Source organism: Pristiophorus japonicus, chromosome 13, assembly GCF_044704955.1.
Source record: "Pristiophorus japonicus isolate sPriJap1 chromosome 13, sPriJap1.hap1, whole genome shotgun sequence".
NCBI lineage: Eukaryota > Metazoa > Chordata > Chondrichthyes > Pristiophoridae > Pristiophorus > Pristiophorus japonicus.
Window position 1 is genome coordinate 80,674,889 of NC_091989.1, and position 17,298 is coordinate 80,692,186.

Genomic DNA, 17,298 nt, shown 5'->3' on the forward strand with positions numbered 1-17,298 from the left:
GAATGCAACATCGCTGGGGCCCTTTGATCGGTAAATAGTTTTATTACTTATTAGTGTTTTTATTTCATTTTCCAGCATGCATGCGCAGTATTTATCTTTTCATATAGTTTTATTAATTATTAGTGTTTTTATTTCATTTTCCACCATGCGCAGTATTTATCTCTTGATAAAATGTTATTTATTGTTTTGGCTCCATTAAACCTGCTGAGTGCTGCTCAGAGGTTTGCACATACCCCCGTACTTCTGTACAACTTTCGGGTCTGAATCTTTAGTGGAGGCCTGTGGGCTGCAGAGACCTGCTTGGCAGGGTTCGTCCTGAGGATGGGAGGAGTGTTGGGAGGGCGACACCTGGTCAGGAACAGGGCGGCACGCAGGACAAGGCTTCACTGTCAGTGCCGTGCAGAGAGGCAGCGGGCAAGGGAGGCAGCAGCCATGATTCGTTCATTCTGTGCCACACCAGTGTGCCCGCCGTCTTCACCGGCCCGAATCAGGATTGTGGTTGGCTGCTTGGGGACAAGGGATCTCCCCTGTCCACTTGGCTGCTCACTCCACTGCGGAACCCCAGGACAGCGCCAGAGCATGCATACAATGCCACTCATTGTGCCACCAGGTGCATCATCGAGCAGTGCATAGGCATCCTCATGCACAGGTTCTGGTGCCTGGACCACTCTGGTGGCACCTTGCAGTACTCTCCTCAACGGGTCTCCATAATCGTCGTGGTCTGCTGCATGCTGCACAACCTGACCATCATGAGGGGACAGCCGCTGGAGGCTGAGCCAGCAGTACCACCTGAGGAGGAGGAGGTGCAGGAGGAGGAGGAGAATCCCCGTCGCCCCTGAGCTGGCTGGTATCAACCCATCGCCACCCTGGAAGGGCCGGGTGCAGACTGGCCAGCACCCTCCTGGGAGAGTGTGTCCTCACATATATGGAGGTGCCTGACACCTCCCCTGCAATCTCCCTCCATGAATTATGTATTGGCGGTCTGCCAGGTCTCCCCACGTCAGGAAACAGTATTCTTCTTCTGTCCTCCACACCGTCCATCAGTGTCTCCAGCTCCATATCAGTGAACCTGTTGGCTCTCCCTGCACCTCTTACACCAGCCATCCTTCCAACCTCCCCCCCCAACCACCTCAGGGCCTTGCTGCAAACCCTGCCCTTTAAAAAAGCCCGGGAGCAGCTGGCTAATTAGAAACCTTTACCTGCTGAATTCTCAGCGGTGATAACCCTCAAATTCAGACAGCCACACTGCTGAAAAATCCACTTTGGAAGGGTTCATTAGCGCTGGAACCCATGTGTTCACTTTTGGAGCTGAATATGGGGTGGCTCAGCCACAACATTTTTTTGCCGCTAATGGCCACAAAGAGGTGGGGGGTAACACCAGCTTTCCAACGGGATTGAATTTCAGGCCCGGGAAGCAGCGACTCTTCATTCAAAATATATAGATCTCCACCTCGTGGACTACTGTGGTAATGCAACTATTGGTGTATATAATAAAAGCATCATGTGACAAGGTCACATGACAAGTTCCTGTCTCGCGATCTTGTGTATGTGTGTATTTGTGATGTCGGAAAGAATATATCACGCCTGACAGCACAGTCTAGATTAAAAACATCATCAGATGGTGAATCATGGCCCCGAACCCATGTCAATATTTAATTTCACTCGGTGGGGCTGAAGTCTCATTCGTATTCAGAGAGAGAAAGTAAAGTATAAAACAATTAATTGAAAAGCATCACTGAAAGCTGATTACTCCTTCCTAGTTAGGAATGCTAGCAGTTCAACTACATTTATACATTAGAAAAACGGAGAAGGGAAGACATTTGATGTGGTTTGTTAGTATAATTATGGCACACTACACCTTGAAGTCTGTATAAGCCCATAGTTGCTGGTTGTTCAGTATTAAATTTAAACTGACATGTCCATCACAGAGGGAAGGATGTTACAGCTTTAAAATACTACTGAAAACAAGCTTAGCTCTTGCCTTACAAGCTTGTATAAAATTATGGTATACAGTGGGAACAGTGCAAGAAAGTAGAGTTGGGGTAGAATATCAGCCATGATCTCATTGAATGGCGGAGGAGGCTCGAGGGGCCGAATGGCCTACTCCTGCTCCTATTTCTTATGGTCTTATGTTCTTATATGACCTGTAACCCTTCCTGCTCTCCCCCTCCCCGCGATCTCTCCCTCCCCCTTTCTCCACTCTCCAGCCATGGACCTTCTCGCCCGACATCCGGTGCGCCTCTCAATCTGCACGTCTGCCACCCGGGAAATCCAAATGGTGCGCTGACGTTAAATACAGCGGTGTCGCAGTGTTACCCCCATTCAAGGATTTCCCAGCTGCTATATAGCCCCCTCTCCCACCCCGCCTCCCCGGAACTATCGGGCCTGTGACTGTATGATTGGTCTCTGATAATATTTGGAGGTTTGAAGGTTTTCAAGCTGTAGTGCGGGTTTATAGCGACTATTGAATAATACTCAGGCCCTGCTGTGCCACCACCCCACCCCAATCTCACAGCCCCTCAACGTACCTCTGGGTCTGCATTGAGGGGTAACTTCTTTATGTATTCCAAATAACTTTCATAGCTGCTGTTTTGTGGGGAATAGTAGATGCCGCTGGGGGAGAATTTGTAGCAGTTGTCCCTGATGACGCTGTGACAGTAGAAGTTCTCCAGGAGGCTGAGAAGGAGTCGTCGGTCATGGTCGTCAGAGACACGGCCGCCATAGTTACACTCTCCTGTAAGGTATATCAGAGCCTCGAAAGGCACCTGACTGTATTCATTCAAGAACATCTGTGGACACACCACAATGGACAAGTCATTTCCACCGTTTTCCAGTATCGATCAGAAATTAAACGTCTGGTCTTATATTAAAGAAAGACTTGCATTAATATAACGCATGCTCAAGACATCTCAATGTGCTTCACAGCCAAAGCAGCATTCCCTCAGTACTGCACTGGAACATCAGCCGAGATTAAATGCACATGCAGTGGGGCTTCAAGCCATAGCCCGAGTTGCCAGCCATGGCTCAGTGCTCTCGCAGCAGAAGGCCGTGGGTTCAAGTCCCACTCCAGAAATTTGAGCACATAATCCAGACTGACACTCCCAGTGCAGTGCTGAGGGAGTGCTGCACTGTCGGAAGTGCCGTCTTTCGGATGAGATGTTAAACTAAGGCCCCACCTGCTCTCTCAGGTGGACGTAAAAGATCCCATCGCACTATTCGAAGAAGAGCAGGGAAGTTATCCCCGATGTCCTGGTCAATATTTACCCTTGAACCAACGTCACTAAAAACAGATTATTTGGTCATTATTTGTGGGATCTGCCTGCATGCAAATTGCCGCGTTTACCACAGTACAACAGTGACTACACTCCAAAGGTACTTCATTGGCTGTAAAGTGCTTTGGGACACCCTGAGGTTGAGAAAGGCGCTATATAAATGCAAGTCTTTCGTCTGACTCAGAGCGGAGAGTGTTCCCAAGTGAGCCCAAGATGACACTGTTATAAAGGAGATGCATAATTAATAATAGCGTAGCAAGCTATTAATTAACTTAGTTAGTTACCACTGAAGGACACTGTCAATGGGTTTCCTTATTGTGCCACGGGGATATACCTGAATCTGCCGTGCGCTGATCTGCAGATCGGATTCATTGAACTCGTAGGGGACATTCCAACCAAGTGAGCCAAACATGCGGCGTTCCTGAACGATTGCGTGGAAAAAGCACAACGCAAAGAGAAGCTTCTCCCAAACCTGTCAATGAAAGGGATTGTCAGACACAAACGCCTGCACCACTTCATACATTAAAAAGCAATGTCATTAACATGGCTGTTAGGGCAAAGTATGGTTCTTTCTGCTGTGGGCTGCATGCAAAAGTCGAGAGTGTTGGAACATGGAATGATCCAGAATCAACAAGCAGGAGATAGAGAGATTTCAAGGCACAAAAGGCATCGAGGGGTATGGGGAGAAAGCGGGAATATGGTGTTGAGATGGAGGATCAGCCATGATCATATTGAATGGTGGTGCAGGCTCGAAGGGCCGAATGGCCTACTCCTGCACCTATTTTCTATGTTTCTATCTTTCTATGTTTACACAGCTCACTTTCTCAGGAGGAAAGCGCCTCCCAGCTCCTGTTCAGACCCACACCCCGAGACCCGGAAATCAGACCCTGACCGTGACTGCGAGACTGAGATTGCATTTCACATTTGTTCACATCCAGCACTGACACCGAGCACTGGCTTCAGATAAACGAACGTCCCACCTCTTCTCACCTCAAATCATCACTTCACTCCTCTGGCTAATACAAGAACAATGAATCCGTTCTGGAATATTGGACATTTTCCCGTCCAGTTACTCTGAACTGCAGACATTCACTATTTCTCAAATTACAAACACATTCTACTTTAAAATCTTTCATTATTTTTGTGAGTTTTACATTTGCCTGAATAAGATGATCAGTTAACTGAGTGATTTTAAATCGAGGTGGACTATCTTCTTTCTGTGCAAGGAAGCAACACCCTCTAATATCTGCCTCGTGCGCTGTTTCATGCCTCTTCACACTCAGCTTGAAAATTGGTCTAAAATCTCACCACCACCAGCATATTCCCAAACTACGATAATTTCTGATGCCGTCCCATACACTTCAGACAGGCCGATGCCCCAAGGATTGGATTTACCAATTCTAATCCTTCAATTTCATGAACAATTTCCATTTGGCAGCAGAATAGAATCACAGAAAAATTACAACACTGAAGGAGGCCATTCGACCCATCGTGTACGCGCTGGCCAAAAAAGAGCTACCCAGCATAATCCCACTTTCCAGCACTGGGTCCGTAGCCCTGTAGGTTACAGCTCTTTAAGCGTACATCCAAGTAGTTTTTAAATGTGGTGAGGGTTTCTGCCTCTATCACCCTTTCAGGCAGTGAGTTCCAGACCCTCACCACCCTCTGGGTGAAACAAAATGTCTTCATCTCCCCTCTAATCCTTTTACCAACTACTTTAAATTTGTGCCCTCTGGTTATTGATTCCTCTGCTGAGGGAAATAGGTCCTTCCTATCCACTCTATCCAGGTCCCTCATAATTGTATACATCTCAATCAGGTTTCCCCTCAGCCTCCTCTGTTCCAAAGAAAACAACCCCAGCCTATCCAATCTTTTCTCATAGCTAAAAATCTCCAGTCCAGGTAACATCCTCGGAAATCTCCACTGTACCTTCTCCAGTGCAATCACATCCTTCCTGTAATGTGGTGACCTTGATCCTTCTTTTCCTCATGAATTTGGCAGCACACTCCTTCCCCATACCCTTTATATATTTTTTTTTTAGGTGCACATTGAGTGTTCTTTCTTTATCTGTGCTGCAGTAACAGCTTACACCAATAGCCAGTATGTAAGAATTCTCAAGAATTCTCTTCAGCTGCCTGTTGAATTCCCTTGCAGGATTCCAGTGACAGCTGTTATTAGGTGAAATCGGTCGGCGATTCTAAACTCTAAATTAGAAACGCTGGATCAATCTCAGCATAACCCTGCGTCGCTAAACGTTACATGAGGTAACCATGTCCCCCTGGGACTCGTCCATCCGGGGCAATGGCTGTCGATTCCTGGAGAGGTTTCAGGGGTGAAATTTATCCTGGGCATCAGCGCAAAATGGACGACAGTGGATCGGCCGATTACACTGGCCCAGTTCTTGGTAGCCCCGATTGTGCTACCGCCGCTGACGACTTTCACCCCCATTGTCTTAAAACAATTACAAAAATTCGCTGAGACAAGGCCTCCTTTCATGAAACGGGTCTGTTAGTTGCTAGGGCTGGATTTTTGGCTTGTTGTTGCTTCTGTTTTCACCCCGGAGGGGTGGCAATGACGGTGGTGAGCTTTACCGGGCGGGCGGCCAGTTTCCAGCGCCCCGCCGGGGTTTTCGGGGCCGGTTTCGGCGGGGTGCGGAGCATTACCGCCCGGGAGAGTTGAGCCGGCGTGCAACGCCCCCGGTTGTGACACCGGCTCGATTCTTGGCTCCTGCCCGACCCGTATGCCTTGCAGTGCCCCCTGCTGGGACCGCCTGTGAAAGCGGGCGGCCCAACTCATACCGGCTGCAGTGAGGCAAGGAATGTCCACCTCAGGTAAGTGTGAGTGGTTTTTTGCAATTTATGTTGTGGTGGCGTGGGCCGTGTATTGGGAATGTTTTTGGTGTTTTTTTCAGGTTTTTTTTCTCCCCAGGCCTCTCTCAGAGCGCTCCGAGGCCGGCTGTTTAGCTCGGGATTTTCCCATGCTCAGCCGGCCTAGCACCCCGAGAGAGGTGTACAACGCCTCCCTTAGCGCCCCGCTCCACACTCAGGGCCCAGCTGATGAATATTGCTGACTGAGGCGCAAACTTTACCGCCCCACCTCCATTACCGTCCCAAAATCAGCAAAGCCAAAAATCCAGCCCTATTAGTTCCTGCCTTCCATGGACAGTGTCTCTGGTGCTCCATTAATAACCACAAACCCCTCCGGTCCTGCACTGACCTTCTATTGCTGTGTGTCTGACCCACTGACACATACCCATCTTACCGGGGGAAACAGGGCTACAGACAAGCAGAAAAAGTTAGCGGCCCATACCTCGGGCTTGTTGCAGCCACTGAAAAAGTGTGGGTCAGAGATTGGATCGTTCAGGTACGACCTCAGCAGGTTTGCACGCAGCCCCTTTGGCGGCTCGTTGGTCATTTTGATTCCGTTCTGCAGCACGGAGACGGGGAAATCCCGGGATGGATAGCTGGTAAGCCACAGGCGGAACTCGGGCTGGGTCCTGTCGCTGTCGGTGATCACCTCCTCGCTGATCCGCTCCAGCTCCGGCAGCCAGCTGCTGGCCAGGTGACAGTTCTGAAGGACCACCCATGTGCCCTCCTCCGCAGCCTGCAAAAGTGAAACCATGGCAGAAAGCGGTCAAGACATAGAAACATAGAAACATAGAAAATAGGTGCAGGAGTAGGCCATTCGGCCCGTCGAGCCTGCACCACCAATCAATATAATCATGGCTGATCATGCAACTTCAGTACCCCATTCCTGCTTTCTCTCCATACCCTCAATCCCTTTAGCTGTAAGAGCCACATCTAACTCCCTTTTGAATATATCTAATGAACTGGCCTCAACAACTTTCTGTGGTAGAGAATTCCACAGGTTCACAATTCTCTGAGTGAAGAAGTTTCTCCTCATTTCGGTCCTAATGGCTTACCCCTTATCCTTAGACTGTGACCCCTGGTTCTGGACTTCCCCAACATCGGGAACATTCTTCCTGCATCTAACCTGTCCAGTCCCATCAGAATTTTATATGTTTCTATGAGATCCCCTCTCATCCTTCTAAAGACTACTGATTCACACTTCAAAGCAATAATTGATGACAAATGGCCATTTCCCAGCAAATTAAGTCTTACAATTAGCCTGACCTCCATTCAATTGTCAACGTTGCTATGACTGACCAATGAAGATAAATGCACCCTTTGCTCAGCAAGCTGAGTTTATTTTCACATGGGCTGTGAGTAGCAATGATTAAAAAGCTGCTGGCAGAGGCTTGGCAATCAGTGAAAGCACCCTTCTGTTATTCAAAAACGTTTATTTGACAAAGTCGTCTGGAGACTTTGCAAGTTATCTGCATCACCTCCAGTGAAAGTACGACAGATGCTCGATCAAGCTTAAACGTAAATGGTGTGAGGAAATCAACATCAGGTTCACTGATGATTTCAAAATAAGTAATGAAGACAGTGGGGCTGATATCTTAATCGGCTGTATCCCCACTGTTGGAATGTACTGTAATTGTGCATTACAGTGTCTGGGGTCCTTTGCTCTTACATCGTGTGCGTTCCCCAACCAATCCCATCAACTCAGGCTCTCTTGTTGACTCCTGTCATCTCTGGGAGCCGCGGAATCTCTTAAGACGTTGTTAAGTTGCTGTTTGGGGGTTGCTGAAGCAGACCCCAGAGAGCTGCTTTCCCCTTTCTTACTTTATGAGTGTGTTTCTGTTCCTCTGAGGACACTGATGCTGGTGCCAACATCAGCGTCCTCGTTCAGGCCAACATCCCCAGCATTGAAGCACTGACCACACTTGATCAGCTTCGCTGGGCAGGCCATATTGTCCGCATGTCAGACACGAGACTCCCAAAGCAAGCGCTCTACTCGGAACTCGTCCATGGCAAACAAGCCAAAGGTGGGCAGAGGAAACATTACAGGGACACTCTCAAAGCCTCCCTGATAAAGTGCAACATCCCCACCGACACCTGGGAGTCCCTGGCCAAAGACCGCCCTGAGTGGAGGAAGTGCATCCGGGAGAGCGCTGAACATCTCGAGTTTCATCGCCGAGAGTATGCAGAAATCAAGCGCAGGCAGCGGAAAGAGCGTGCGGCAAACCTGTCCCACCCTCCCTTTCCCTCAACGACTGTCTGTCCCACCCTGTGACAGAGACTGTGGTTCTCGTATTGGACTGTTCAGCCACCTAAGGACTCTTTCTAAGAGTGGAAGCAAGTCTTCCTCAATTCCGAGGGACTGCCTATGATGATGTTCCTCTTGAGACTTGCAGCAGGATCAGTTGGAAGAATGCTGTCCTGGGTACCTACAAATGTTAGGACTTAGACACCGTCACATGTGGGAATGTCTGAATATCTGTTCCATTCTTATCTCCCAAAGACTATTAAATAACCGGGACCAACTTCAGGTAAAATGAATGTGTTCTTACCAAATAACTATTCAAAAACTTACTTTTTCAATCATTTTTCCAGCAATTGGGCCTTGTCCTTGGCCAAGGGAGATTGTTTGAAGATTCGCCCCTCCCATTCCTAAAACAGGCAGTGTACATTTTAACTGCTGCATTCATAAGTTACCTTGCTAATCAACTTAACTATATATCTACAGATATCTATTGGTATATATTAAACATCTTGCTGTGCACTTCTGGTCCAAATACTTTACTTCCTGTAAAACTTTTTACGTCAAAACTTACAATGGAAACTGCCTATGTGAACTGCTTTGGTGGGATTCTGTATGTAAACGTTTTATAATGGGAATTTTGAATGTAAACAATTGCCTGTCACATTTTGTTGAGGAATCAATCATAATCGCTGGAAATGGTTTTTGAAATTCTTTTGTCCACCATTTTTTTTCCAAGTATCTGAAATTTCTTATGTACAAGATAAGGCTTTAAATAAAAAAAGATTTAAAAAAATACAAATTTCACAATAACATGATTTCAAATACTTTTCGGCAGCACCTCCCAAACCCACGACCTCTACCACTTGGAAGGACAAGGGGAGCGGGTGCATGGGAACACCATCATCTCCATGTTCCCCTCCAAGTCACACACAATCCTGACTTGGAAATATATCGGCCGTTCCTTCATTGTTGCTGGGTCACAATCCTGGAACTCACCCTCTAACAACACTGTGGGAGCATCTTCACCACATGGACTGCAGCGGTTCAAGAAGAAGGTTCAACACCACCTTCTCGAGGGCACTTCGGGATGGGCAATAAATGCCGGCCTTGCCAGTGATGCCTACGTCCCGAGAATGAATTTAAAGGACTGACATTCCATGTCCCACTGGGATTGAAGGATCCTTGCTCTAAAATAGTGAGGCTCTCACTGAGATGTATTAAAGAGTCTTAAACCAATTCACATTGGATGTGAATCCATAGCACAAAACAACTCGTGACTCAGTACTCATTAATCTTAAATTGGGAAGCTTGGTAATGTTACCATGGTGGATGGATTCTTTCATAGAAACAGAGAAACAGAGAAACATAGAAAATAGGTGCAGGAGCAGGTCATTCAGCCCTTCGAGCTTGCACCACCATTCAATATGATCATGGCTGATCATGCAACTTCAGTACCCCATTCCTGCTTTCTCGCCATATCCCTTAATCCCTTTAGCCATAAGGGCCACATCTAACTCCTGCTTGAATATATCTAACGAACTGGACTCAACAACTTTCTGTGGTAGAGAATTCCACAGATTAACAACTCTCTGAGTGAAGAAGTTTCTCCTCATCTCAGTCCTAAATGGCTTATCCCTTATCCTTAGACCGTGACCCCTGGTTCTGGACTTCCCTAACATCGGGAACATTCTTCCTGCATCTAACCTGTCATAATTTTATATGTTTCAATGAGATCCCCTCTCATTCTTCTAAATTCCAGTGAGTATCAGCCTAGCCAATCCAATCTTTCTTCATATGTCAGTCCTGCCATCCTGGGAATTAGTCTGGTGAACCTTTGCTGCACTCCCTCAATAGCAAGCACGTCCTTCCTCATAAATCCAGGCTGACTTGGACCGATCCTGTCACTGCTTTCCAAATGTGCTGCTATTACATCTTTAATAATTGATTCCAACTGGCTCACCAGTCTATAATTACCCGATTTCTCTCTCCCTCCTTTTTTAAAAAGTGGTGTTACATTAGCTACCCTCCAGTCCATAGGAACTGATCCAGAGTCGATAGATTGTTGGAAAATGATCACCAAAGCATCCATTATTTCTAGGGCCACTTCCTTAAGTACTCTGGGATGCAGACTATCAGGCTCCGGGGATATATCGGCCTTCAATCCCATCAATTTCCCGAACACAATTTCCCGCCTAATAAGGATATCCTTCAGTTCTTCTTTCTCACTAGACCCTCGGTCCCCTAGTATTTCCGGAAGGTTATTTGTGTCTTCCTTCGTGAAGACAGAACCGAAGTATTTGTTCAACTGGTCTGCCATTTCTTTGTTCCCCATTATAAATTCACCTGAACCTGAATCTGACTGCAAGGGACCTACGTTTTTCTTCACTAATCTTTTTCTCTTCACATATCTATCGAAGATAGTCACCATGAAATCCAATAGGGAATTCAGAAGAAACTTGTTTACCCAAAGAATCGTGAGAATGTGGAACCGCTACCACATAAAAGATCTATAAAAGGCAAGCTTGTGCAGCTCCAGCCGGGAGAAAAAGCAGAAAAGAAGTAGAAAGGAATCAAAAGGTGCCGTCACAGCCAAAGGGGTAAGTGATTGGCTGGTGATTGGTAAGTAGTTTTTCTTTTTTCTATCAGTAAGTAACCTGTAACAGTGTTGTCACCAATTTAAGTGTATCTAAGGTTAAGTCATGGCAGGAGAGCTCAGTCACGTGATATGCTCCTCCTGTACCATGTGGGAACTCAGGGACACTTCCGGTGTCCCTGACGACTACATCTGCAGGAAGTGTATCCGCCTCCAGCTCCTGACGGACCACGTTGCGGAATTGGAGCTGAGGGTGGATTCACTCTGGAGCATCCACGATGCTGAGAATAACGTGAGTAGCACATGTAGCGAGTTGGTCTTACCGCAGGAGAAGGGTCCACAGCCAGCTAGGGAATGGAAGACCAGCAGGAAGAGTAGTGCAAGGAAGGTAGTGCAAGGAACCCCTGTGGTCATCCCCCTGCAAAACAGACACACTGCTTTGAGTACTGTTGAGGAGGATGACTCATCAGGGGAGGGCCGAAGCAGCCAAGTTCATGGCACCGTGGCTGGCTCTGTTGCACAGGAGGGCAGGAAAAAGAGTGGGAGAGCGATAGTGATAGGGGATTCAATTGTGAGGGCAATAGATAGGCGTTTCTGCGGCCGCAACCGAGACTCCAGGATGGTATGTTGCCTCCCTGGTGCAAGGGTCAAGGATGTCTCGGAGCGGGTGCAGGACATTCTAAACAGGGAGGGAACAGCCAGTTGTCGTGGTGCACATTGGTACCAACGACATAGGTAAAAAAAAGGGATGAAGTCCTACGAAACGAATTTAAGGAGCTAGGAGCTAAATTAAAAAGTAGGACCTCAAAAGTAGTAATCTCAGGATTGCTACCAGTGCCATGTGCTAGCCAGAGTAGGAATCGCAGGATAGCGCAGATGATTACGTGGCTTGAGCAGTGGTGCAGCAGGGAGGGATTCAAATTCCTGGGGCATTGGAATCGGTTCTGGGGGAGGTGGGACCAGTACAAACCGGATGGTCTGCACCTGGGTAGGACCGGAACCAATGTCCTAGGGGGAGTGTTTGCTAGTGCTGTTGGGGAGGAGTTAAACTAATATGACAGGGGGATGGGAACCAATGCAGGGAGACAGAGGGAAACAAAAAGGAGACAAAAGCAAAAGACAGAAAGGAGATGAGGAAAAGTGGAGGGCAGAGAAACCCAAGGCAAAGAACAAAAAGGGCCACTGTACAACAAAATTCTAAAAGGACAAAGGGTGTTAAAAAAACAAGCCTGAAGGCTTTGTGTCTTAATGTAAGGAGTATCCGTAATAAGGTGGATGAATTAACTGTGCAAATAGATGTTAACAAATATGATGTGATTGGGATTACAGAGACGTGGCTCCAGGATGATCAGGGCTGGGAACTCAATATACAGGGGTATTCAACATTCAGGAAGGATAGAATAAAAGGAAAAGGAGGTGGGGTAGCATTGCTGGTTAAGGAGGAGATAATGCAATAGTTAGGAAGGACATTAGCTTGGATGATGTGGAATCTATATGGGTAGAGCTGCAGAACACCAAAGGGCAAAAAACGTTAGTGGGAGTTGTGTACAGACCTCCAAACGGTAGTAATGATGTTGGGGAGGGCATCAAACAGGAAATTAGGGGTGCATGCAATAAAGGTGCAGCAGTTATAATGGGTGACTTTAATATGCACATAGATTGGGCTAACCAAACTGGAAGCAATACGGTGGAAGAGGATTTCCTGGAGTGCATAAGGGATGGTTTTCTAGACCAATATGTCGAGGAACCAACTAGGGGGGAGGCCATCTTAGACTGGGTGTTGTGTAATGAGAGAGGATTAATTAGCAATCTCGTTGTGCGAGGCCCCTTGGGGAAGAGTGACCATAATATGGTGGAATTCTGCATTAGGTGGAGAATGAAACAGTTAATTCAGAGACCATGGTCCAGAACTTAAAGAAGGGTAACTTTGAAGGTATGAGGCGTGAATTGGCTAGGATAGATTGGCGAATGATACTTAAGGGGTTGACTGTGGATGGGCAATGGCAGACATTTAGAGACCGCATGGATGAATTACAACAATTGTACATTCCTGTCTGACGTAAAAATAAAAAAGGGAAGATGGCTCAACCGTGGCGATCAAGGGAAATCAGGGATAGTATTAAAGCCAAGGAAGTGGCATACAAATTGGCCAGAAATAGCAGCGAACCCGGGGACTGGGAGAAATTTAGAACTCAGCAGAGGAGGACAAAGGGTTTGATTAGGGCAGGGAAAATGGAGTACGAGAAGAAGCTTGCAGGGAACATTAAGACGGATTGCAAAAATTTCTATAGATATGTAAAGAGAAAAAGGTTAGTAAAGACAAACGTAAGTCCCCTGCAGTCAGAATCAGAGGAAGTCATAACGGGGAACAAAGAAATGGCAGACCAATTGAACAAGTACTTTGGTTCGGTATTCACTAAGGAGGACACAAACAACCTTCCGGATATAAAAGGGGTCAGAGGGTTTAGTAAAGAGGAGGAACTGAGGGAAATCCTTATTAGTCGGGAAATTGTGTTGGGGAAATTGATGGGATTGAAGGCCGATAAATCCCCAGGGCCTGATGGACTGCATCCCAGAGTACTTAAGGAGGTGGCCTTGGAAATAACGGATGCATTGACAATCATTTTCCAACATTCCATTGACTCTGGATCAGTTCCTATGGAGAGGAGGGTAGCCAATGTAACCCCACTTTTTAAAAAAGGAGGGCGAGAGAAAACAGGGAATTATAGACCGGTCAGCCTGACCTCAGTAGTGGGTAAAATGATGGAATCAATTATTAAGGATGTCATAGCAACGCATTTGGAAAGAGGTGACATGATAGGTCCAAGTCAGCATGGATTTGTGAAAGGGAAATCATGCTTGACAAATCTTCTGGAATTTTTTGAGGATGTTTCCAGTAGAGTGGACTAGGGAGAACCAGTTGATGTGGTATATCTGGACTTTCAGAAGGCTTTCGACAAGGTCCCACACAAGAGATTAATGTGCAAAGTTAAAGCACATGGGATTGGGGGTAGTGTGCTGACATGGATTGAGAACTGGTTGTCAGACAGGAAGCAAAGAGTAGGAGTAAATGGGGACTTTTCAGAATGGCAGGCAGTGACTAGTGGGGTACCGCAAGGTTCTGTGCTGGGGCCCCAGCTGTTTACACTGTACATTAATGATTTAGACGAGGGGATTAAATTTAAATGTAGTATCTCCAAATTTGCGGATGACACTAAGTTGGGTGGCAGTGTGAGCTGCGAGGAGGATGCTATGAGGCTGCAGAGTGACTTGGATAGGTTAGGTGAGTGGGCAAATGCATGGCAGATGAAGTATGATGTGGATAAATGTGAGGTTATCCACTTTGGTGGTAAAAACAGAGAGACAGACTATTATCTGAATGGTAACAGATTAGGAAAAGGGGAGGTCAACGAGACCTGGGTGTCATGGTACATCAGTCATTGAAGGTTGGCATGCAGGTACAGGAGGCGGTTAAGAAAGCAAATGGCATGTTGGCCTTCATAGCGAGAGGATTTGAGTACAGGGGCAGGGAGATGTTATTACAGTTGTAAAGGGCCTTGGTGAGGCCACACCTGGAGTATTGTGTATAGTTTTGGTCTCCTAACTTGAGGAAGGACATTCTTGCTATTGAGGGAGTGCAGCGAAGGTTCACCAGACTGATTCCCGGGATGGCGGGACTGACCTATCAAGAAAGACTGGATCAACTGGGCTTGTATTCACTGGAGTTCAGAAGAATGAGAGGGGACCTCATAGAAACGTTTAAAATTCTGATGGGTTCAGACACGTTAGATGCAGGAAGAATGTTCCCAATGTTGGGGAAGTCCAGAGCCAGGGGTCACAGTCTAAGGATAAGGGATAAGCCATTTAGGACCGAGATGAGGAGAAACTTCTTCACCCAGAGAGTGGTGAACCTGTGGAATTCTCTACCACAGAAAGTTGTTGAGGCCAATTCACTAAATATATTCAAAAAGGAGTTCGATAAAGTCCTTACTACTAGGGGGATCAAGGGGTATGGCGAGAAAGCAGGAATGGGGTACTGAAGTTGCATGTTCAGCCATGAACTCATTGAATGGTGGTGCAGGCTAGAAGGGCCGAATGGCCTACTCCTGTACCTATTTTCTATGTTTCTATGTTTCTATGTTTACCACAGGGAGTGGTTGAAGCGAATAGTATCGATGCATTTTAAGGGACAAGCATGTGAGGGAGCAGAGAATAGAGAGTTAGATGAGGAAAGATGGGAGGAGGTTCAAGTGGAACATAAACACCGGCATGGACTGGTTGGGCCAAATGGCGTGTTTCTGTGCCGTATACCCTGTGTAATCCTGTGTCAAATAGAAGGGGGTAGAGTTTCAACTAGGTCACCTGCAATAGCCAAACTATGTGCAGCGCACATCGGGCTCGACTTCCCACTTTGCTGAATATGGGCCAAAAAATGGGCGATATTCCAGCGAAGTTCGATGTGTCAGCCTTACCGATCGCTGGCTCAGCGCCCATTTTTTGGATGGCGATTTTCCACTCGACGATAGGCCAGTGATTTCAAATGGGCGATGCAAAAGGTCAGCGATGTGACGCTCGCCCAAGGAACGGTCAGCGATGTGGAAGACAAAAGCTTCCCTAGCAACCGACTTCTGCGCATGCAATTTTTTTTCCCAGTTGCCAGCATTTTGCGCGTTTCGGGAGCTCAGGGGTCATCCACACATGCGCATAAGGTCGATTGTGGTGGGAGAGAGAGGAGAGATAAAGGAGAGAGTTGTTGGAGTTGGAGAGAGGAGATTTGTGGAGTTTTGTGGCGTTTTTTGCCTTTGGAGATTTGGATAAATTGTAGAGATGTCATCATCATCATCCGAGAGCGTGGATGGGGGTTGGAAAAGGGCAAAGCCGTTTTCGGACGAGGCCAACGAGGCCCTCGTCATCCGACAGTGCTGCACTGGGCATTGTGATACCACCCCTCTCGCTCCGTTTAGTGCTCCAAGGGAAGTGGTAGCGCCTGAGTTACTGCCCCACTTCCCTCCTGCAGAGCTAAACCGAAAGTTCACATCGGATTCACTTGGGTAGCACCCAGCATTACCTTCTCGCTCCTGCAAATGTTATCGCCCCAAGCAGTGCGTTGCGTAAGTTCGAGCCCTTAGTTAGTTAATGGGATTCATTCATTAAGATTTCAACTTAAAATTCTCATCCTTGTGTTCAAATCCCTCTTCTGGATGAGCAGAAATGTTCTCCAACTGAATATTGGGAAGACTGAAGGCACTGTTTTCGGTCCCCGCCACAAACTCCATTACCTAGCCACTGACACAATCCATCTCCCCATCTTCTGTCTGAGGCTGAACCAGACTGTTCGCAACCTTGATGTTATATTTGGCCCAGAAATGAGCTTCCAACCACACATCCGCGGCATAACTAAGACCGCCTATTTCCACCTCCATAACATTGCCCACCTCTGTCTCTGCCTCAGCTCATCCGCTGCTGAAGCCCTCATCCATGCCTTTGATACAAGACTTGATTATTTCAACGCACTCCTGCCTGGCCTCCCACGTTCTACCCTATGTAAACTTGAGGTCATCCAATACTTAGCTGCCCGTGTCCTAACTCGCACCAAGTCCCGCTCACCCATCACCCCTGTGCTCGCTGACCTACATTGGCTCCCGGTTAAGCAACACCTCGCCCCTCCCTATCTCTGTAATCTCCTCCAGCCCCACAACCCCGAGATGTCTGCGCTCCTCTAATTCTGATCTCTAATGTATCCCGATTTTCTTCGCCCCACCATTGGTGGCCGTGCCTTGAACTGCCTAGGCCCCAAGCTCTGGAACTCCCTTCCAAATCCTCTCCACTTCACTACATCTTTTTCCTCCCTTCAGTCGCTCCTTAAAACCTACCTCGTTCACCAAGCTTTTGGTCACCTGTCCTAATATCTCCTTATGCGGCTCAGTGACAAATTTGGTTTGCGATTGCTCCTGTGAAGCACCTTGGGATGTTTTACTATTGCAGTGTGTTTGCTTCATGGGTTCTTTGCTTAAGAATTCACAGCTGCACATCTGCTGTAAAGAACTAGCTGGTTTATTAGCCAAGGTTTGACAATCAAACTGAACACTCCAGTTCATCCACCGGGTTCACAATTGCATGCCCCATCATGGCGAACCTGAACTCAACTGGCTGGGGTTTATTGAGCCTTGTGAACATCACATGACTGGCTAAGCCACTCACAGTGCAACAGCTCCACAAGCCTGTGAGCATACACACAGGTGCATACATTACAACTATGTTAAAGGCGATATAGAAATGCAAGTTGATGTTGTTGAGACACATCTGTATCTGTTATCCTCAGAA

General features: G+C 47.1%; 1 protein-coding gene across 1 annotated transcript in view; it reads right to left on the reverse strand.

Moving 5' to 3' along the window:
• The window catches only part of LOC139278130 (dynein axonemal heavy chain 3-like), a 485,560-nt gene that overhangs the window by 36,011 nt on the left and 432,251 nt on the right, over positions 1-17,298 (reverse strand). The window contains exons 57-60 of the mRNA XM_070896786.1: positions 8,712-8,788; positions 6,582-6,875; positions 3,607-3,744; positions 2,529-2,789 (exon numbers count right to left, since the gene is read on the reverse strand). Of these exons, the coding sequence (XP_070752887.1) occupies positions 2,529-2,789; positions 3,607-3,744; positions 6,582-6,875; positions 8,712-8,788 (770 nt within the window). The remainder of the gene's footprint in view (positions 1-2,528; positions 2,790-3,606; positions 3,745-6,581; positions 6,876-8,711; positions 8,789-17,298) is intronic.